This window comes from Plecotus auritus (genome assembly GCF_963455305.1).
Source record: "Plecotus auritus genome assembly, chromosome: 8".
NCBI lineage: Eukaryota > Metazoa > Chordata > Mammalia > Chiroptera > Vespertilionidae > Plecotus > Plecotus auritus.
In genome coordinates, this window is record NC_137782.1 from 163588924 (window position 1) to 163612765 (window position 23842).

General features: G+C 47.2%; 1 protein-coding gene across 4 annotated transcripts in view; it reads right to left on the reverse strand.

Annotated features, from left to right (window-relative positions):
* The window catches only part of MAPRE3 (microtubule associated protein RP/EB family member 3), a 41878-nt gene that overhangs the window by 3833 nt on the left and 14203 nt on the right, over window positions 1-23842 (reverse strand). For all 4 annotated transcript variants that reach the window (XM_080685674.1, XM_080685672.1, XM_080685673.1 and 1 more), the window contains exon 2: window positions 543-670. In XM_080685674.1, the coding sequence (XP_080541800.1) occupies window positions 543-663 (121 nt within the window). In that variant the 5' untranslated portion in view covers window positions 664-670. The remainder of the gene's footprint in view (window positions 1-542; window positions 671-23842) is intronic.

Sequence of the window (23842 nt, forward strand, 5' to 3'; positions counted from 1 at the left end):
CCAGCTCCTCATTTCTCTCCTTGTTCTGGGCGTGGCCAGTCCTACTCACAGGACAGACACCGCCAGAATCCCCCAGCGTTCCAAGAATAAGAGCAATTACTACCTATTGATGCAATTGTGTGCCAGCACCATAGCAAACACTACATTATGTAAACTAACTTAACAGTGATCCTAGTGAGATAGGTGATGTTATCTCCATTTTACAGATGGGGAAACTGAGGCCTAGAGCGGTGTAGTGACTTGCCCAGGGTTGCACTACACGAAGAGCTGAGGTTTGGACCCAGAGTGGCGAGGCTGGACCTCCTGCTGTTAGCCTCTGACCTCACTGCCTGTTCCCACTGCCCCACCCCTCCTGCAGCCCTTGCCTGTGCCCCTCCTGCTCTTCCCCATCCGTGGAGGCCCTTCACCTCCCAACACTGACTAGTCAGGGCTCTGCAGCTCTCCTCCTTAACCCTAATTACAAGTCACAATCTCTGCTGTGTCTGTTTTGCCTCCCGCCTTCCCTCCAGCAGGGCCCACTTCCCCCGTCCCCAGCCTCGTACCTGAACAGAGCTGTTCTATCTTGGTATAGTTGAGGTGCAGGGAGTCATTGACCCACGCAAGCATATCATGGCGACTCAGATTCTCACTGGTCACGGATGTGGAGTACACATTGACGGCCATACCCCAGCTGCAAAGAAAGGAGAGAGGCAAGGTCAGCACCGGGGACTCGTGCTGTTCTTTAGCTGTAAGGAGAGCAGGAGCGGGATGATCCCTGGGGAAGTGAGAGGTATCCCTCCAGACAGCCTTGCATTTTCCCTCCTGGAGAGGGGACCTCTTCATTCTTTAAACACCGAATGAGCATCTCCTATATGCTAGAGGCGTACTGAGAACTGGTGCAACAAAGTTAAGTAAGATGTAGGCACTCCTTCCGGGAGTTTACAGACAGGCAAATCCCCACACATTAGGGCATATACAAAGTTCAGGGATGGCACAAAGAGGGAGGGACCGCTTCTGCTTGGCAGGGCCAGCAAAGGCTTCCAAGCGGAGATGCGGAGTGGGAAGGAGTAGGAATTTTCCAAACATACAGAGGGATGTAGAAGGGCCCTGCATCCAAGGACCAGCAAGAGCAAAGGCATGGCTTACTCCAGGGCTCCCAGTTGCTCAGCGGAGCTGGAGAGCAGGCTTGTGTTGAGCATGGCCCAGCGCGGTTGGCAGGGATCACGAAGAACTTTGTTTACTGGGAGGAGTCTGACCTTCTGTTTAGACATTGGGAAGGTGTTTAAACAGACACTATCCTGGGCACATTTGTGTTTTAGAAAGCCAGCTAACCTTTGCCTGACTTCAGATCCCATATTCCTGTGGGGCCTGTGGCGTGTGGTCTGCTGGCTGACCCAGCAGCACCTATTCTGCTTGTCCAGAACCTTAAGACATGCTTCTGGCCCTAGCTGGTTTTGCTCAGTGAATAGAGTGTCAGCCTAATGACTGAAGGGTCCCGGGCTGGATTCCGGTCAAAGGCATATGCTCCGGTTGCAGGCTCGATCCCCAGTAGGGAGCGTGCAGGAGGCAGCCGATCAATGATTCTCTCTCATCATTGATGTTTCCATCTCTCTCTCCCTCTCCCTTCCTTTCTGAAATCAATCAATAAATATATATATATTTTTAAAAAAGACATGCTTCTGCTCCTGTATTCATTATCCCCGTGAATGTCACCACCAGTCACCCAGTCACCAGGCTAGAAACCTGTGGGGTCATCCTAGATAGCCCACTCCCCCTCATCCTCATGTCTAATCAAGTCCTGCAACTCTGCCTTCCCAATGGCCCGGCTCTTCTCCGTCTCTCCTGCCACCTTGGGGTTTATGTGGACATTATCTGGCCAAGGCCAGCAGAAGCCTCCTGGAAGGCCTTCCAGCCTCCGGTCTCCCCAGGCCACCCTGACACTACTGCAGTCAGAACCTATCTAAACGCAGCCCTGGCCACATCACTCTCCAGCTTCAAGCCCTTGCCATCAGCAGTCACAGAGGAGACACCCACTGGCCAAATTTGCCTTGCAGACATGATCTCTAGCACTCACAGTGTTGGAAACATTTTTGAATTAGTGCCCAATATTTTAAAGTTGGGATGCGTCAAACAAACAATTTGGGACTTCTGGCCTCTTGTAGCGATCCTGGGCCTATGCCCCCTGCACAGAACCTATGTCGGAGCTGAGCAGAGCAGAGGCGCCCGCTCTGGCCCTCCCCCAACCTCCCAGCAAAGGCCAAGTGCCAGCTGTTATCCCTGACATGCACTGTTAAGGGAAGAGGGAAATATTTCTTGTAACTAGACTTTATCAGAAATGAAGAAACAGAAGATAGACCGAAGGACTATGTACTCAGAATTGTGACAGTGCGTAGTTCTGGAGTGAAGACTATTTCTCTAGGCTTAATGTGCAAAGTGTCTCTGAAGGAAGAATGCACCCAGCCCTCTTCCCTATCCAGACCTATTCTGCTGCTTTATCAAGTGTGGTCTGCAACCAAAGGGAATGACACACAGCCATGCACTCCTGAGGCTTTGCACTGGGAGAAGACCTGAGCTTTTCCTGCAGAGACTTTCCAATAGGCTGGAGTGAAGCCCAAGTCATGCGTGTGCATGTATATGTGAATAACTATACACATATTATATGTAACTATTGTATCATACATAATAGACCATATGTTATGTATATAACTTTATATAATACACTATCCTATATAATAAAAGCCGAATATGCTAAGTGTCCGGTCGACCAGTCGGCTACTCAACCAATCAAAGCGTAATATGCTAATGATATGCTAAGGCCACTCAACGCTTGCTATGACGTGCACTGATCACCAGGGGGCAGTCAACCAGTTGACCAGTCGCTATGATGTGCAGTGACCACCAGGGGGCAGATGCTCTGACTGGCAGGTTAGCTTGGTGCTGGGGTCTGGCTCATCAGGACTGAGCGAGATGGGCTGGACACACCCTGGAGCCCTCCCGAGGTCCCTCCCCGACTGGCCAACCTCCTGCGTCCCTCCCCAGCCCCGACTGTGCACTGGTGGGGTCCCTCAGCCTGGCCTGTGCCCTCTCACAATCTGGGACCCCTAGGGGAATGTCGGAGAGCCAGTTTTGGCCTGATCCCGCAGGCCAGGACAAGGGACCCCACTGGTGCATGAATTCATGCACAGGGCCTCTAGTATAATATAATACACCATGTAGAATATATAGTACATCATATATATTTATATATATATATACACACACATATATTACATACATGTAATTTTAAAAAACACTGCAGGTGATACTGGTGCCCAAGCAGACCAGGGATTAGAACCACAGTCCTCATCCGATACTAGGATCAGCACCTTTGTTTCCACTCAGGACTGCCTCAGGGTCTCCAAGTGATGCCACCCCTGCCCTGGCTGGGTCCATTTTGGCTCAGAAGAACTCCTCCAAGACACCAGGGGTCTCAGCAAGGATCTCTGTCACACTTGTTCAAAGGTCACTAAGAAAGCAGTTCCCTTACCCCTCATATGACAGGGAGGGCCGGATGCCCTCTTAATTTCCCTCTGCAAATCTTACAGATTTGGCCCTGTAAATACAACTAAATTATGGCCAGCAGGTGGCACCCAGGTCCTGAGCAAAGACTCCTTTAAATGTTTCCTCATCCCCCAACCCCCCTCGCCCATCATAAATATATATGATGTACTATATATTCTACATGGTAGCTTCATTTAGAAAAGGAGGGCCCCTAAATTTGATCTGGTTCCCCACGGAGGAGCCTGTCTGAGTCAAAAGCTGGTAGTGCCAGGGCAGGGCGTGAGTGGAGTGCTTATTCCTGGCCAGCTCTAAGAAGGGCTGGACCAACTGGAGTGGCTTAGGATTGCGTCTGCTCTAAGATTCGGGGCTAAACTAACCCAACTTCCCTATTCCCCAAAGTCACATGTTAAACTCATCCACAGGTCCAACTTTTTTTTATTTGGGGCTGACTCAGGCCTAGACTCAAACCAGACCAGCTTCCGGGGGCAGAGGTATAGAAAGCATTTGCTCAATCATTTGGCCCTAAGTGGGCCAGCTGCCTCCAATTAGAGTGGAGACATAGTCTGAGAAAACTCTGAAGTTAACATACTCCTCACCAAGGGCTGCTTCACTTTCCCTGCGATAACAGCAGGCAACTGCCCAGAGTGGGCAGGCTCTGTTCCAAGGGCTAAATAGTGGGGTCTTCCACCCCGGCCCCATGTTTCTACCACATCCTTTGGCACATGGTGCGTGCCAGAAGAAACAGCCCCAATATGGCTGTGACATGTCATCCTCTAGGGCCCTTGAAAACCCCATTCAGGGTTAGACTGAGGATGTGCCCTTGGGAAAAGCCTGCTCTGCGCGTCTTGACTCCTGGTACCAGGAGTGCATCATGGGACAGAACGGTTGAGGAGGGTTGATCTGGTGATTTTGCTAAATCATTTCCTAAGCTAGGGTCACGGTGCATGGACTGACAGAAAGGCTGTTATAGCTCTCATCAGGAGGGGTGGAGCGGACGGTCATTCTGCCTGAGGCCTTGCAAATGGTCATCTTGACCAAATCTCAACATCCCATGGCCGGAAGAGTTTTGAGAGGCCATCCAGTTCCTTCCCAGATACGTAGGACTGCACTTAGATCTAGGTCTTCATATTCCTAAAGCATAACTAAGTCTGCATGACTCTGAAATTTCACATGTAATATTTAAGAACCTTGTCACCAGACCAAATCTAATTTTGGCTTTTTGTTTTTCAGTCTTCAGTGGAAATCTGTCTTCCACAAATATGTCTTGAAGATAATTCAGGGCCCCACAGTCTTCTTGAATTCTCTGGTCCCTAGAGGACCCCTCTGCAGTTCCCAGGCTTCTACCCTCTGCCCAGCATGGTGATGAAAGACACACCAGCTCTTTCCCTACTGCAGTGGGTGCTGCCAGCAGGCTCTAAAGGGTGCTGCTTAAAGAATACTGGGTCTCCAGTCAGACCGCTTGAGTTTCAATCCTGGCTCTCCCCAATCCTAGCTGTTTGACATTGGGCCTCAGTTTCCTCATCTATAAAATGGGAACAGTAACAGTCCCCACCTCACAGAGCTGATATGAGGATTAACTGAGCCATGTATACAAAGCACGGAGCAGAGCCTGGCACACAGTAAGTATCTGGAAGTGTTATCCGCATTACGGGGGCAGGCAGCGAGAAATCAAGGCACTTGTTTGCGAAGCAGGTGCCAATGCACATCAGCTTCAGGTGTCCAAGACTCCAGTCCAGGAGGGGCTACACACTGTGCTTTTCTCTGCCCCTTCGGCCTGGAAAGAGCCATCTGGGCTTCCCGAAGGTTGGCCTGTGACCACGATACCACCACCCCCGACTCCAGATTTCTTAGATTCTACTTTGTAGATGCCATCCTACCGGCCAGGAAAACTGGAACAGATGCTGTGGGATCAGAGGAGAGAGAACTCTGCGGAGCCTGCCAAACGTTTCCTGCTCCTGACATGGGGCTATGCCCATTGTCACTGGGCCACCCTTCCGTCCAGGCCCAGGGGAGCGAAAGTCACCTGTTTGGAAAATCTGCAAAATTGCTCTCCCTTGCCCCCTTGGATCACACATCAAGGTTATTCTGGGGTTACATGGAGGCAATATGTGCGGGCAGGGATGAAGGGTGCTGAGGGACTGGGGGAGCCTGGCCAGCGGGTCACAAAGCCCTGGCAGACCCAGCCAATCACCTTCTTCTCATGGCTGAGCAAAGACCTGACTCACAGGGAGGCTCGGCCTCTCAGAGCTGAATTAGTCAAAGGTGGAGATGAGGCAGGTGGAGTAGTCCGGGCTGGCAGGGAACCAGTATGTGCAGCAGATCAGGACAGGGAGCTGGACGGTGTAGGTTCAGACGAGGACTGGAGCTTCTCCAGGGTTCTGTTCTCAGAACACTTTCAGGTCATGTAGCTCTTCCTTAAGACTCTGAATCCCACTGAGGCCCCAGCCGCTGGAGTCCCAGACATGACCTGCTGAACGATGATCTGAACGCCTAACGAGGCTTTCTCCAAGCTGGTTTGGATGTTGCTGCCATACCCCTTGTAGCTGCTGTCCAGGGAAGGAGTCCTTTGGGGAGTTCTGGTCAGACTGCTCCGTCTCCATAGCTCAAAGATTAACGGAAACCCAGGAGGGGAGTAAACAGAATTCATCACTCGCTATAATTAATCAACTTCAGTAGGGTCCATCTAGGTGGGCAGAGAGGCCGGTAAGCCTTTCTTCCTAAAGGTTCTCCACTGGAGATCTTCAAGTTCCTCAAATATCTACTTAAGTCAACGGACTCCAGGATGGGAGCCGTCCATCAATCCAAGGCGACCAGCAGCAGCCTCCTGGAAGCCGTGACCGTGGTGAAGCGAGGTGTCATGGCAGAAGAGGTGGCTTGGCTGGCTGCAGGCTCTGCCGCTCACGGCCTGAGAGACTTTGAGCAAGTGGTTTGATATCTCCAAGCCTCAGTTTTCAGGTCTGAGAATCAGAGCGATGATAACTACTGAGCATGGGGATGTTGGGAGGTTCATGAGGGACCCTGTCTATGGGAACCAGAGGTTCGACATCACCCTGACTTTGGGGACTGAGCAACCTGTACAGCAGGCAGAGAATGACTAGCATATTTGACTCACATTGTTCCCAGCACCCTGGACATCCTCCCCACAGACCTCTGCTGGCGTCCTGAGCAGGCAGAGAGTAAGGACAGGCTTGGCTTTTGGGTGTGGCCGCAAAGACAGAGCCAACACTTTGGAGTTATGCAGCCCATTTCTTGCTTTAACTAGCACTGGCTCAAGGCCCTGTACACAACAGCTGCTCAGTAAATATTTGTTGAATGAATGAATGGATGAATGAATGGGAGAGGTTAAAGCACAGTGTGGGGTTTCAGGTGACAGGTGGGCTCAGAAAGGATGGCTGTCTGACCTCATTTCTTGTTTGTTGCCCTGCGGAGAAGGGAGGAGAGTGAAATGCTAGCTGGCCGCACATCCAGACGCAGCTCGAAGCCTCTGGATGCTCAGCGAGAGATTTAAAACAGCTCTTCCTCTGATGCAAGTAAGAGAGAAACTGCAAGGTGCTGCCAGGTTCCTCAGAGCAGGACCTTAGGGTGGTTCCAAGGACAGAACTTGTTAACCTGCTGGGAGGACTCCCCGGGTCAGGACTGCCTCTCAGTCCAGCTCTGTGCACCCCCACAGGGTGGGGGAGGCCTTCTCCCACGCCTGCTCTGGGGGGTGGTTGCTGGCTCATTTGCGGCTAGCCTGAGGATGGAGAGGGAACAAGGCTGTGCCGTGTTGGGAGAGAACATTCGTTTCTATAGTCCTAATGAGTCTGCTGTTTCCTTAAGGACCCTTCACGCTTCCAAAGTACGCTTGCCTCTCTGAGGGCACATGCCACTTTATTTTCCTTTAGAATGACGCTCCTTCACACTATCTGGCTTACAGCTGTCACCATGCAACGTGGTATGTTCGCCCCTCCTCCGAAGCACCTGGATTCATCGCTGCTCAGCCTCCTTTTCCTTGACCCAGGCTCGGCCCCTCTCTGCTCTCATAGCTCCTCCCACTCACAGCCAATCCCTCTCAGAATCCTCACTTTATTTCCTTGCCTTTTAGACAGACTGCTCATACAATCCCTTAACCTTTCCACCAGTAAGTCTCTTATGATGATGTCCAGAACAAACATGACCATGTTCAGTGTTAGATTCTCTGTCCTCTCTCACACAGAATGCATGTACTTCTGAACACCCCCAGGACTCTACCCGCCCTGCAGTGGGGGCGTGCATGGGAGGGGACCCAGAAAGCTGGCCTAACTTCAAACAGCTTCTCTCCTGGTCTACATGGTGCCTGAAATCCCCACCACCAACGCCACTCTTGTGGATTACAGCATTTGTCTTCAGAAAGCCTTAGTTGTTACCTCAGTTTTGAATATGAGGAAGTGAAGGCTCTGGAATTAAGAGACTTGCTCAAGCTCAAGATCAACCACTGGCAGGCCAGAGCATGAACCCAGACCTCGGAACCCAAGCCCTATGCTCTTTCCAGACCATCACACTGTGCTAGGAAGAGCGATTCGATTTTGCACAGCTCCAGTGCATAACTCGCTCTGATTTAGGCCCCTGAGCATTACGAGAAGAGAAAGGACATTTCAAAGGTTTTCTTTATATTTCTCTCTCCGAATTGCAACATTCCTTTCATCGCCATCAGCAAGTGTTTATTGACCACCGACACAATGTGCCAACCACTCCATGAGGCACCACGAGGACACGGGACCATTTTAAGGCATGAGTCTTGTCTTTAAAGAGCCTTTGTTTGGTTGAAGAAAGAAGAGTAATTCATCAAACAAGAGACCCCACAGACCAGAATATATGAGGTACTAAATGGTGAAAGTACATGTGGCTTACCAGTGCTCCAGGAGAATATAAAGGATGAGTGGGGCTCAGTAGTTAGATGGCTTCTGAGGAAGTGGCACCTAATTTGGGCCTTTAGAGGTAACAGAATGTCAGAAAGCAGTGAAGAGAAAATAGGAAAGTTGGGACATGGGAAACATGTTTATTATCACTTTTATTTTTTAAAATGAGCATGAAACCAATGATTAAATCTTAGAGGAATGTTAGGGAATGCGATCAGGAGAGGAGATAGGAGAGGCAGTGGTGTCTCAGGAGCCCGGGGAGGGACCAGTCTCAAGGAGGAGGTTACCTACTCAGTTTAATGAAGTTACCAGACCTGAGGCGGAGAAATGATCATTAGATTGTGCAAGAACAAATGAAGAGACACTGAGTCACTTGCTGGAGGATGAGGACACAAGCTAGGCCTGCAGAGAGTTATGGAGTCCAGGTCATGAAGACACTGAGGAGGGAAGTCAGGAGTTTGTCATCAAGGCCACTGCGTCTCCTGCAGCACGACAGGTGGATTGGAGAGTGACTGCCTGCAAGGTGGAGAACACCTTGCGTCTTTTAGTAAAACTTTGAAATGGCACACAGATTTAACATAGGTTTGTGTTCTTTATCTTGCCATCCCAGCCCTCCTCTTTAGAATCCAGATCCTCTCCCTATGTTCTAGATCTCCTCTGTCCAAGGAGGCTCGTGAGTAAACCTCACCGTCTTTCTAAATCTTCCTACAACACTGTGTAATGAAGAAAAAGGAAGAATGAGAAAACATTTAAATATAATGCCTTAACTAAGTTGAATGTTTTAAATATTCATTTACTATTCTGTGGTTAATCAGAATCTCTTCAGATCTTTAAAATTTTTCTTTTGAAGATTATTACTCTATTAAGGTAGGGTAGAATAGAAAAAATTATTACTAAAGAATTTAAGACACTTTAACACACACTCACTCGTTTTTTGGAGTGTGTGTTCCAGGCACTGAGCCAGGCATGGGGCCCATGAGAAGGAATGAGACCCAGTCTGGGCCCTTGAGGAATTCACAGACTAGTGTTGGAGCAAGACAAGTGAAGAAAATAACTAAAGGGCGACATGTTACACTACAACCCACAGATGCAGGAATGGCATGCGGCTTCCTGGGTCAGGGAAGGCTCTGTAGTTTGAGTTTGGTCTTGAAGGAGAAGCTTATCAAGCAAATTAAGAGTCAAGAGGAAAGAGGAATGGACTGGTAGGAGGAAGAGAACTACAAATAGTTCACCCCAGAATGAATGTTGGGGACAGAAGGAGATGCAGTTAAAAAGGTAGATGGAGCCCAGCTGGGGTGACTCAGTGGTTGAGCATCGACTATGAACCAGGAGGTCACGGTTCGATTCCCAGTTGGGGTACATGCCCAGGTTTCGAGCTTAATCCCCAGTGGGAAATGTGTGGGAGGCAGCCAATCAGTGATTCTCTCTCATCATTGATGTTTCCATTTTTCCCTCTCCCTTCCTTTCTGAAATTAAAAAAATATAAATATATAAATCCAAATTATAGCAAATGAAATTACAGTGCTTAGAAACTGCATAACATTTATAATTCTTGAGGTTTTATCTTTTCTAGTAAAAATTGAAGAGATTCCTAAGTACTGCTTGCAGAAATCAGTGCCCCTCCATATTTTTATAAAATATTTTGAAATAATTTTAGACTCACAATTGCAAAATGGGACAAAGAATTCCCATTTATCTCCCTCCAGCTTCCCCAGTGACACCTTACATAACAACTGTTAAGACCAGGGAGCTGACATTGGCACATTATTAAGTAAAGCTACAGACCTGATTTGGAATTCATCAGCTTTTAAATGCACTTTTTTGGTGCACAGTCTATGAAATTTTATCATATATAGATTCATGTAATCACCACCCTACTAGGACACAGAACTGTTCTGTAACTACCCCTGTGGGCTAGCCCTGTGTAGCCCACTCTAACCCATGGTAAACACAGATCAGTTTTCCATCATTGTAATTTTAAGAATATTATATAAATGGAATCATACAGCAACTTTATTTAAAATTTAAATTCTTTATTGTTGAAAGTATTACATATGTCTCCTTCCTGCCCCCACCCCCCCAATGACCTCTCCCAGGCCATTCCCCCACTCCTTATACTTTTTGAGGCTGGCTTCTGTTTCTCTCTCAGCATAACACCTTTGAGTTATATCCAAGTTGTTGCATGGATTAGTTCCTTTTATTGCTGAGTCATATTCCAACAATAGTACAAGCATGAATGTACCAGTTTATCCATTCACTCAGTGAAGGACATCTGGGTGCTTCCAGTTTTTGGCGACTACAAAAAACCCAATGAGAACTTCCCTCAGTTTGTTCTTGCTTCGTCCATGAGAGTCTGGCTCTGGGCGAGATCTCTCCATATTTTCCTGTTCTTTGGAACCACAAATCTGGTAGGGGTTCTGTAGCTGAAGGTCCAGGCATTAGGTGGGGGCTGGGGACTGAGAAGACACAGGTGCACAAGCAACTCTTTGGATGGACTGTTCCCAGAATTCTGGGTTTGTCTCAGTCTAACCCTGTCTGTGCCCCTGCAGGCCAGGTTCTTGCTTCTTACAAGCATTTATGCTAACCCAGATTTGTGAATTCATCTTCCTGGTGAGCATGTAGCTCAATCGTCTATCCTTATTTTGAAAGTCCTGGCATGATTTCACCAAGGAGACCTTAGAATTACAGTGGCCAATTCAGGGAGCCTTCACTATGAACAAAGTTGAGAGGCACTTTAGAACAAAAGGGACTTCTTATGATAAAAGAGGACTAATCAAAGGAAAGAATAAGAAAGAGCCCCTGCTCTTATTATGATTAATAAGCAGAGGTCAGCAATTATGAGCTACAGCCTTTTTAAAAATAAAGTTTTATTGGTACACAGATATGCTCACTCATTTACCTATTGTCTATCTATGGCTGCTTTCATATTTACAACAGCAGACTTAGTAGTTTTGACTGAGACTGTATGGCTTACAAAGCATAAAATATCTGCTATCTGGTCCTTATAGAAATTGTATGCTGGTCCCTGCAAATCAGTATTTATGTGTGATAGATAGTGTGACTGGGAGACACAGTAAGACCAGTATGTCTTCCTAGATGTCACAAGGCAGCACCATTTTCAATGCAAAATAAGCTACAGATATGGAAAAACGGTAACATGTCATGATGTAGCACCTGGTTATAATTATAAACAGAGGAAGTAGTTACTACGGAATATAGAAATAAGGATGGCGAGGGAGTAAAACTATGCTAGTGCAATTTTAACATTGTCCAACCGAGTGGCGCTCTGTTTAGTAGACACTGGTATTCTGGTCACTAGGACAGTGTCTCTTCTAGTGGAGGGGAGAATTAATCAAGCTTGACCACGGTGTGGATGACATACCATTTCTTAACTCTATTTGCTCTGATTTTGTGCTCGCAAAGCAAGCCCTGATTACTTTTCTGATTTTCAAGACACCACAAAACAGGGAAGAGGTATATCCCTTGCTCTATTAAATTTACTTTTTGGTACAAATGTGCCTGAGCAAATAAATGTAAGTCGGTTTTCTCAGGGCTCAGTGACCTTAAGGAGAGCTGGTCTTTAAAATATCAAATCTAAAGACATGAGAGGCTAGATCCTGAACTCTGTCAATTTCCTTAGAACTTGGCACACAATAAAACAGTCAGATCATCATTACATTTCTCTCAAAGTGGGCAGATGCAAAAGTATGCTGAAATGTTGGACAGCTCCCACCCACAAAGATTAGGGCTCCAGCCAAATCCTGGGGTATCCTGGAAGCATTCCTTTAAGTTAATGTTCTCAGTAAGTCTCTGTCTTGTGGGAGTCCACCCCCTACTTAGGAAAGCATGGTTCTCAAGACTCCCATTATACTGGTAGTTCTGGCTTTCCTGACAGACATAATCTTTCAGACCCAACCAGTGGTCGGGACCACACTGGGCCTATAGCAGTAGGATAAAGAGCCATAACTGCCCTAATTCCAAAGTCTAGCAAACATTAGCATTGCTAGGACTGGAAAGGGGGTAGAGGGCTCACCAGCTGGTCCTCAACTGCACCACCTCACTGGGCAGGGAGTCACACCCACCTGTGAATGATCATGGCAGAGTACATTAAAACTACAACATGAGCTCAGGGGCAGGGGCAGTGTCTCATATTTGTATTTTTAATTCCAAGGCACAGCCCAAAGTAGGTGCTTAATATTTGTTGAATTATCTGTCTTCTCTGCCCCTCAAATAATCCATCCCCAACTCCTAGAATAAGTCACTATTTTAAAAACTATCTGCCCTGGCCTGGTAGGTCAGGGGGTTGGAGCATTCTCCTGATATGCCAAGATTGTGGGTTCCATTCCTGGTCAGGGCACATGCAGGAATCAACCAGTGAATGCATGGATGAGTGGAGCAGCACATCGATGTTTCTCTCTCTCACTTTCTAAAATCAATCAATCATCTGAGAACATTACTCTGTGAGAACGAGTATATTTTTTCCTCTAAAATATCACTTTAAAATAATGTGTTTGGCCCTAGCTGGTTTGGCTCAGTAGATACAGCGTTGGCCTGTGGACTGAAGGGCCCTGGATTTGATTCTGGTCAAGGGCATGTACCTCGGTTGCAGGCTCCTCCCCAACCAGGGCCCCAGCCCGGGCGTGTGCAGGAGGCAACCAATCGATGTGTTTCTCTTACATTGATATGTCTTTGTCTTTCTCCCTCTCTTCTACACTCTCAAAATCAATAGAAAAATATCCTCAGGTGAGGATTAAAAAATAAGTAATAAAATAATATTTTTTTCCAACTGGCAAACTATTCTTTATTACTATTTTTGATAAAATTATTGCTATCACTTTTAGTTGTAAGTATAATAAATATGAACATATCTCATTTATTCTTCTCTCTTAGTTACAGGAGTAATAAGTTTCTGATTCCCCAAAATCATGAAATTAAACAATTATACACACCAGTTTCTCAGAGGAAGTTGGCACAAAGGAAGGATATGTGTGGGAGGTGGTGGTGAAGGTCAGGGAACTAGTTCTCACATGTGTGGACAAAGAAGGTCAAAGTGAAAAGTCCAGCATGATTAATAACTGAGTTATTTCAATCAGGGGAGGAGAGGAGGAATGCCCATTAATTTCAGTGGCATGGAGAGAACACAGACAGTTATTATCTGTGTACCTCTGGCCTGATTAAGGATTTGAGAGTCTGATCTAGAATTGTAAGACTGGGAGTGGATAACTAGAAGTTGCCAGAGCCTTCCAGGCAATCTCATGATTGCAGAATTCTGGAGGGGCAGAGATAGAAAGGAGATACTAAGGAAACTGTATGAAAATGAACCCATTTCTTTTTTATTTATACAGGGCTCTACAAAGTGAATGGGGAGTTTTATGCTGTTTGTAAAAAAAGTAGGGGTTACTTGGAGCAGGCAGACAGGAATCATAACTATATAGAGACTTTTAAAAACATTCTCATCTGAGGATATGTTTATTATTATTATTATTATTATTATTATTATTATTGAGAGAGAGAGGAAGGGAGAGAGAGAGAAACATCAATGTGAGAAACATTGATCAGTTGCCTCCCTCATGTACCCTGACCGGGAATCAAACCCACAACCTAGATAAGTGCGGTGTACAGGGTAACACTTCAATCAGTCGAGGCACCCTGATGGGCTGTAGAGTAGTGACTTTTAATAAAGTGAATAGTAGCAACCCACAGACCATTTGTGTTCAGTTGCTACCCCCAAAGTTCTCTTCTCCCTAACACTGCCACCAAGTTCTTTATTTTGTGATCAAGGCTGTGGGCAGCACTGGTTCAGTCACCACTGTCACTTCCGTTCTGCTTTGTCCTTCAAGTAGGATGACACGCCAAGTGCTGGGAAGGCTGTGCCTAAGCAGCAGACTGTCCCCAGAAGTGACCCACCAAGCCTCGCAGGCTCTGTTTTAGAGCCCACTGCTCTAGGTTGCCTCCCCTTCTATGATAGTGTGCAGTCACACCATCTTTCATAGAGCCCATAAGTTCAGTAAGTATGCACTGTGTACCCACCAGGTGTCAGGGACAGTGCTGGCCTCTGGTGATAGATGAACAGGACAAGGCCCCCACATCGAGGAGCCCCAGCTAAACCGTGGAGAGAGACATACAATGATAACATCATCTGCAAGGGCTACAACATCAATGCTTCTCTGGTAATTATTTTTTTTATATATTTTTATTGATTTCAGAGAGGAAGGGAGAGGGAGAGATTGAAACATCAACGATGAGAAAGAATCATTGATCAGCTGTCTCCTGCACGCCCCCTACTGAGGATCGAGCCTGCAATTCAGGCATGTGCCCTGATTGGGAATTGAACCAGCGGCCTTTTGGTGCATGGGTTGATGCTCAACCACTGAGCCACACCGGCCAGGCCCCTGGCAATTATTTGAACAATTACTCTCTGGTAATTGAAGAAGTATATAAAATAAAAAGCAAAATTTCCTGGTATCAGGTATATGTATTCTTCAGATCTTTTAAAATACGTATTCAAATTATATATATATTTGTTCTACAGTTTAAAGAAGAACAGAATAAAAGTGTAAATATTCTGTGACTGTTCCCCACCCCCTCTAAAAATATCCTGGTTACTTTTCTGATTCTCCTTGATTTCATTTGTATCCAGGAATAATTAATTTCTCTGAAAAGGTTAGGGGATGTTTTGGGCAAAAGGTGATATGTGATCTGGCCTTGCAGGAAGAGCTGGAGTTCATTTAGTAGTAAGCAAAGCCAAGAGAAAATGCTTGGGATGCATGCGTGAGGGCGGGACTGAGAGGAAGAGGTGTTCAGGGGTGGGGACAGGCTGAGCATGTAGGCGGGTGTGGAAATACACAGCTTCTTTAGGGATCATCAGCGGTCTAGTGAGGACATGCTGCTCTTCAAACTTTGATGTGCAACAGAATCACCTTGGGGATTTCTTAAAGCTGCAGCTGCTCCATCCCCTACCTTGAGATTCTGATTCAGTAAGTTGGACCCAAAGTCTTTGCTCTTAACCCACTGCTCTAGGCTGCCTCTCCTTCTATGATAGTGTGTAGTCACACCATCTTTCACACAGCAAGGCATAGGGAGGCCCAGAAAGTCCCCATGGGAGCAGAGTAGAAAATCCTGACATCTTGCTCTCACATAGCCATCTCATTCTTTGTCTTCTAGCATCCTCTTCTATACCAACTCTTTACTTTGTAGTTTTATATCAGCTTTCATCTGAGAAGTTCAAAGTATCCCCAACACTGAACTCATGATTGAGCAATGAGAACAGGTAACAATCTCATTTTATAGAAGGATAAATAGAGGCACCAGAGAGCTCACTTTCCTACCATGGTGAGTCAACACTGAAGCTGAAGACAGAATTCAAGGCTGCCTTTCATTCGTTCATATTACACACACTGCATCGTTTGCCTCATTAATCGAGGCAGCATTTGGAAAACAGCCCACACAGTGCCCAACGCACAGCAGAGACAAGTTACTTCTCTCCTTGACTACAACTGAGCAGGGGCTGCCCAGGTGCTCTGGAGCTCAGTGGGTGTTTCGTGATGCTCTGCAAAATAGCCACCAGAAATTCCACAGAACCTTTTCTTCTAAGGGTGTCGAGAAAAACTTCAAGCCCAGCTGGCGTGGCTCAGTGATTGTTGACCTATGAACCAGGAGCTCAGGGTTTGAGTCCTGTTCAGGGCAAGTGCCCGGGTTGCGGGCTCGGTCCCCAGTGTAGAGTGTGCAGGAGGCAGCCGATCGATGATTCTCTCTCATCATTGATGTTTCTCTTGCTCTTTCCCTTCCTCTCTGAAATCAATAAAAATCTTAAAAAAAACCAAGAAAAACTTCAAAATGCCATCAAAGAATGAAAGAGGCAGACAGCTCATCTCAAGGCTTCACTTCTGTGTCAGTTCGGGAGACAAGTGCTGTAATTGCATAGCTGTTTGTGAATATGTTGAGGTGGTGAAGCTGTCTGCCTGGTAGACAGCAAGAATGGAGAACAAGCCTGGGACTCTGCAGCGCACAGTGGTGCTGAGCAAGTGTACAACTCTCTCCTAGGTCCAGGGGGTACAAGAGAAAGGCAGAATTCTTTTTCTGCTAAGGAGTGGCAGGGTCACATTTGGCTTTGGACAAAGCCTTTGAAGCCAAGAACCTTCACTCATGTACCTCAAGAAGGAACATTCTCTAGAGCACAGGTTCTCAGAATTTTGGGTACACATGAATCACCTGACTGGTCCATCACTAACACAGATCCGTGAGCCCACTCTCAGGAAGGGACAGTTCTGGGCTGGGGCTCAGGAGTCTGCATTTTTCATAGGCGTTCCTGGTGAGTCAGTTGTAGGACCACACTTGAGACCACCCTGCCATAAAGAACACATACCACCCTACCTGGTTTGGCTCAGTGGATAGAGCATCGGCCTGTGGACTGAAGGGTCCCAGGTTCAATTCCAGCCAAGGGCACCTATGTAGATTGCAGGCTCCATCCTTGGCCCTGGTTGGGGTGCGTGCAGGAGGTAACCAACGTTTCTATCTCTCTCTCTCTTCCTTCCTCTCTGAAATCAATAAAAATATGTTTTAAAAAAAAAGAACCCATGTCAATTTTCCATTTACCTGCTCCTGTCCCTATTAACCATCAGTGACCTCTCTAGCATCAAGCTGAGTCCTGGGAAAGCATGTGCTTTTTATTTATTACAGTGCAGTTTTTCCTCATCTCCAACCTTCAGTCTTATTTCCTGTTGGAAATAAGCAACTTAGAGAGCAAATATGAAGAAACTAGAGGCCCAGAGCAAGGACTCGTGCACCAGTGGTGTCCCTCCCTGGCCGGCTGGCCCCAATTCGCCCAGATCAGGACTGGGCGAGTCCGGCCAGACATGCCCTGGAGTTCTCCTACGGTCCCTCCCTGCCCTGATTGTGCACCAGTGAGGTCCCTCAGCCTGGCCTGTGTGGATTGGTCGAAATCTGCCTGGTGCACGGATTCGTCCAGGGCTTGTCTAGCTGGTCTCGCCCAGTCCCAACTGGCCAGACCCCAGCAGCAAGCTAACCTACTGGTCAGAGCGTCTGCCCCCTGATGGTCAGTGCGTATCACAGCTACCAGTCGAATGGTAGCTTAGGCTTTTATATATATAGACTAGTGGCCCAGTGCACAAAATTCATGCGGGGGGGGGGGGATTCCCTCAGCCTAGCCTGACCCTCTCCAATTGGGGACCCCTTGGGGGATGTCTGACTGCTGGTTTAGGCCTGATCCCTCTCGCAATCTGGGACCGCTGGCTCCTAACCACTCACCTGCCTGCCTGCCTGATCGCCCCTAACTGCCTCTGCCTGCCTGCCTGATCGACCCTAACTGCCCTCCCCTGTGGGCCTGATCTTGCCCCCAACTGCCCTCCCCTGCCAGCCTGATCTCATCTCCAATAGCCCTCCCCTGCTGGCCTGATCTTGCCCCCAACTGCCCTCTCTGCCTCGGCCCCCTCCACCATGGCTTTGTCCGGAAGGAAGTCAGACATCTGAAAGATGGCCAGTCGACCCGGTCTAATTAGCATATTAACCTTATGTTAGTATAGATAGATTATATAGGATAGGATTGCTTAAATGGAGGGAGGTAGCCTTTTTCAGCAGGAGGAGATGCTCTTGGCAGACAAAAATACATAATCCCTATATCTGGACTGATAGCCAGCCATATGCACTATACTGCCAAACCGGTCATTAAAAAATTGAACTGCTTTCTTACACCTTACACCAAACAGCTGTTGCTTGCCCTTAAAACCCCCACCTTCGCAGTTCACCCAGATTAGGTTCTGATTGGTCGGTTTCTATGCGAGTCAGCGTCAAAAGCTCCACCTTCTAGGCAGCCATTGGCTCCTTGCACTTCACGCAGATTAGGTTCTGATTAGTCGGTCTCTATGCCAGTCAGTGTCAAAAGCTCCGCCTCCTAGGCAGCCATCAGCTCCTCACAGTTCACCCAGATTTGGTTCTGATTGGTCAGTTTCTATGCCTGTTATTGTCTTCAGGCCTATCTCCAGGCCTGATCAGAGAGGCAGGGCTGATCAGCAGCCCCCGCGGAGGCCCGGAGAGAAACAGAGGCACAGCTGCTGGCGAAGCCTGGAGAGAAAGAGAGGCAACGGCTGATCAACAGCTGCCATGGAGGCTGTGGATCAGACCCTGCCTCTCTCTCCCCAGGCTTCTCTCCGGGCCTGATCCGCAGACTTCCTCGGCAGTCACCGCTAGGTCGCTGTGCCCACAGCAGAGGCAGTCAGTGCTGGATCGCCATGGCAACCCAACACTGACCGCAAGACTGACTTCCGGTTGGTGGAGCCTTCGGTCGTTTTGGACGTTGTGTACCCTGGGTTTTTATATATTAGGATATGCTGACTTTCTATATGGATACTGAAAAAAATGTCAATGTAGGGTCATAGGTATTAATGACCACTTAGTTAATTGGTTTCTTCTGCCACCATTTATTTATTTGTTTGCTTATTTACTTACACAAGAGAAAGTTTATTTAGAAAGTCACAGAGGAAGAAGTGAGCCACAGAAGAAATGGGCTCAGGAAAGAAGTTACAGAGAGAGATAAGGAAAACATGCCTGGGGGGTGGGGTGGGGAAAGGCATGGGCATCTCTGCAGAGAGAGCCACCCTTTGCCCCATCCAAAAAGCAGCTAAATGTATGCAGGGTTCTTTCTTGATAATCATATATGCAAACTTAAAAACTGAGCTAGATATTATCTCACACCATCACAGGCTGCTGAGACGCTGGGATGTCCTCGCATTAAAATTATCCAGGAGGAGCCTCCCTTCCACCAGGTCAGGATGCTGGTCCCATGAAAGACGCCGGTGCCCTATCACCATGGCTGCTCAGACCAGCAGGCCAGGAGACACACCATGTAACGGTGGCCCTGGTTGTTGGAACCTGGCCTCCAGCAGGCCCGTCTGCCTAGGATGTGGGAGCAGAACTGTCAAGAGAGGTGGCCTCAGTTTGGTGGGTTCTTTTTCGTCCCCTACCTTGAGTTTTATCCTCTAAACTAGAGCAAGTATCCAACAAGCTGCTTGTTTTTAAGTGAAATTCGTTAATTGGAGTTTCAGGTCTTGGTGTTATGAAAAGAGGAGCTGAAGCAGAATTAAGCCATTAATTATCTGGCATGGTTCCAAAGCATTCACCATGGCATCTCATGTTTCATAGCGCACAGGACACCTTTGTCTAATGCCTCGTCCTAGAAATGAGTTTGAGTGGTTAGGAACACAGGCATTTCTGTCCTAATGGACTTTCCTCTGATCCCTTTATTGGCTGTCAAATCTCTTTTTAAAATTCTCCAACTTTATATTCAACCATCAAAAACTTTTCTAAAATAGGCATGAGTGTTCTCTAGTAGATAATGGTAATGTTGAGAATTAATTCTCTTTCCAAGTCCCAACTCTACTTCTTTGAAGTCAGCATGCCTTTCATCTGTAACTATGAAAATAAACATGAATAATTAATGCATTCCCATCCTCTCAAAGCAGGACGTTTTATTTACTTCTGAGGAAGAAATGATTATTTCCCAGAGCTAGAGAGTCAGGGAGAAGCAGGACGGGAACTCTGCTTTTGATGGTGATGTAGATGCAAACTGTCTCAAGCAATTTCATCTGCCTTCAAGAACAACTATTACTGGGTTGCTCCCTCCTGAGTTCTTGCCTCTTGATGGAAATATGTTTCAGTGGTAGCTCTTCAGCTTCTCACCAACAACCCCATGAACCACTTCCATCTTTTATGAAGGGAGCCATAACATCTCCCACGTGCCCTGTAACTCTCCTGGTACCTCCACTGAACTTGCCCATTACCTCCAATCCCAGTGCCAGGTATACTTTATGTGACTCATCCTTTGTCTCATCCCAGGGAGCTGTCTTCACAGGCACCAGCTTTATGACTGACGGCTGCATAAAATGCGCTTAAAGGCCCATTCAGCTTAGTCTGTCTGATAAGCACCAAAGGGGAGTGCTGTACAAGACCGCCCACCCATAAACATCATCATCTCAAAAGCTTAAAGGGAGAACTTGACCTTGCCTCGCTCATATTCATACCTCTACCTTTTTAGCACAGCTGACCTTGGCCCTTCTACATTTTCTGCCTAGAAGAACCTATGAGGGTAATGCATCTCCTGTTTCCTACCTCTGCCTAAAGAAGCGTTCCCTTTGATACTGCCTTTCCTACTTCAAGGACTAGCATCTATTTGAACATGGGGATGTGGTGGACAGATCCACCATTCCTATCCACACCTGTTAGGACTATACAGACTGTGGTAGGCTCCCAAAGATGTCCATGTTGCAATCCCTGGAACCTCTGAATTAGTTACCTTAAATGGTAAAGGGGCTTTGAAGATGTAATTAAAGTAAAGGAGGATTGTGATGGGAAAATTATCCTGGATTATCCAGGTGGGCTTAATGTATAAGGATCCTTATAAGAGGGAAGCAGGAGGGTCAGAAAGAAGACATGATGATGGCAGCTGGGAGTGCGGTGATGCAAGGCCAGAGCCAGGAATGCAGGCAGCCCCAGAAGCTGGAAAAGGCAAGGGAACAGGTTTCTCCTAGGTCCTCCAGAAGAAACACGGCCTTGCGGACACCTCGACTTTAGCCCACTGTATCCACTGTCCTGGTGGCTGCTTTGATAAATTACCACAAATCGGTGACTTACCAAGCAGACACTTATTCTCTCACTGTTCTGGAGGCCAGAAGTTCAAAATCAAGGTGTCAGCAGGGCTGCACTCCCTCTGAAGGTTCTAGGGGGAAACTGTTCATTGCCTTTTCTTGTTTCTGGTGGCTCCAGGCATTCTCCAGTGAAAGCATCTCCCAGGGCTGAGTTCAGAACAAAGTTCCCGGACAGGCTATTTCAGTCTCTTAGAAACAGTGCTATGAGGGACAAAACCAAAACCAAACATAATGTTACCTGGGCAATGGGAAGTGCTTTCCACGTGTATTTTGTACTGGGTCTTGAACATGACTACTGGGAAAACCCTAAATGGATATGATTCTAACTTAGTTAAAGGCTGGAAGAAAATGCAGTAATAATGTTCACTGTAGTAAACAGCAATGGTGGCGACTGGTTTTCCAAATGGAGGGGCTTAGGCTGGCAATCCGGTGGGAGAGCTAGAAGACGCTGCAGTGGCCGTACTAGCACACACTTGAATTGGCTGTATGTTTCCTTGGGTGGCTGCGGGACTGGGCAGCAGAAAGTCCACCCGAGCCAGTCTTTGGTGCCATGCTCTCCTTTACTCTTTTCTCCATTACCCAGTTTTTCTACTAATGAAAACTAGTAAGATCCCATGTTAGTAGAAAGAAATCGTATGTTAGTATGTGTATAGGAAAAAGTTGAAACATTCAACAAAATAGTGGCAGTGATTCTCTTTGGGGGTCACTAGAGACTCTACTCTCTGCTTTACGCACTTCCGTAATGTTTTAATTTAAAAGTATTTTTAAAGGCAATTTTGACTTATATTTGTTATCCAAAAAAGGGTTTTTTGATGACTACTATACACTAGAGGCATTAGTTAAACACACAATGCTCCTCTGAAAATATGAGTTTTGAGACTAATTCTTAAAAATTCATGGTAAAGCTAATGTATGGATGCAAATTAGGATGTATGGATTACTAGGGTGAGAGTGAGACAAGTGATAAAAAACTCTCAGGAGCCGAAACAGGTTTGGCTCAGTGGATAGAGCGTCGGCCTGCAGACTGAAGGGTCCCGGGTTCGATTCCGGTCAAGGGCACGTGCCTTGGTTGCGGGCACATCCCCAGTGGGGGGTGTGCAGGAGGCCGCTGATCGATGTTTCTCTCTCATCGATGTTTCTAGCACTCTGTCCCTCTCCCTTCCTCTCTGTAAAATATCAATAAAATATATTAAAACAAAACAAAAAAACTCTCACGAGTGGAATGACTGAGGACTTGGCAGCAGTTTCAGGACTTTCTTTCCAAACCCCAAATCCCCACCACGGAGGAGGGACCACAGGGGAGGCAGCTGCTACCCAAGGATGACCTGGAGGCAAAGGCTCCTCAGCTGCTTCTCTCAGTTCACCTTCTGCCCAACAACCCAACCGCAGCCAGTTCATGGGAAGGCGTCACTCAAAAAGCTGACAGGCTGCCTCTTTGGAAAGGCTGTTAGAAGGGACTATCAATTCCAGAAAATCAAGCTGAAAGCAATGTATAAATTCAGGTATTTCAGCTAATAGTTCTGGGAGCTCTAAAACAGGTAGTATTTCCCTCAGCCCTCCCAAAGAGGTCATCTGCTCCAGGCTGCAAGCGACATAATTTCCACAGGATACCAGATGCTGGCAGAAACTGCAATGATGAACTTTAAAGATAACAGGGCAAATTAGACCTTCTTAAATACCCCCGCCAAAGCCTGTGTTATCAATGGGTTTCCAGTGCCCTCAAGAGGCACAAGCCCTCTTGAGCTGTGACCTTTAGTACATCCGAGAACAGCTCTGGGCCACAGCAGTGCCTGGCTGGGTCTTACTAAAGGAGCCTTCCAGGCCATGGGAAGTTCTTGGGGCTACAGTCAGAGGCTTGTTACATCTGGGAAGGCACAGGGCCCTCATTCCACCTGTTGGCAGGCTGGCTAGATTCGGAAGATACCTCCGAAAGTGGTGGCAGTCAGGGTGGGGTGCAGCAGGGAGCAGAGGAGTTCTGGAGTCTCCACGTGGGACCCAGCAGGCTCCTGGGCCAGGATCTACTTGCCCACACCCAGGAGGGTGGGAAGTGGGCCCTTGGAAGAGGTTACACTAGACAAGCCGACTGCCTCTTCATGTAAGAACAGATTCTGTGGTGGGTTTGGTCTCTGAGTCCTGTCTCTATTTATTGGAAAGTTAACTTTGCCCAAGTGAGGCCTATTGTTTTTTATTAATCCTTATCTGAGACTAATTTTTCCATTGATTTTTAGAGGGGGGGGGAGGAGAAGAGAGAATGTGACAACCTCCCAGATGTGCCCGGACATGTGCCAGGGTTCGAACCTGCAGCCTGGGTACAAGCCATTGACCGGAAATTGAATCTGCAACCCTTTGGTGCCCAGGTCGACGCTCTAACCAGTGAGCCAGGGCAAAGTGAGGCCTATGAATAGGGTAGGAGCGGTACCCTCCTCCCCCATTTCCTCTGAGAGGAGCTGGCGTGGGCCTTCCTGGTTCCCAGTGCTACTACTCCTAACCTGGTACCTTATCCACTGGTGATGAATGTGAGGGCTCTTTAGTCTATTATTGCAGTCACTGTCTATTCCTGGGAACCACTTCTCTAAGAATGACAACAGCAAAACACCCCTCAGCAATCCACTCATCTAGCAATTATTTGTTGAGCCTCAACTATTTCTAGGTCTTGTATCAATGTGTGAGTCAATCTTGGTCCCTGACTCACAGAACTTGTTATCTAGTGAAATGGATAGTCAGTAATAAAATAATCATACAAATAAGTACTGTATATAATTATAATCACAATAAGTGCTATAGAGG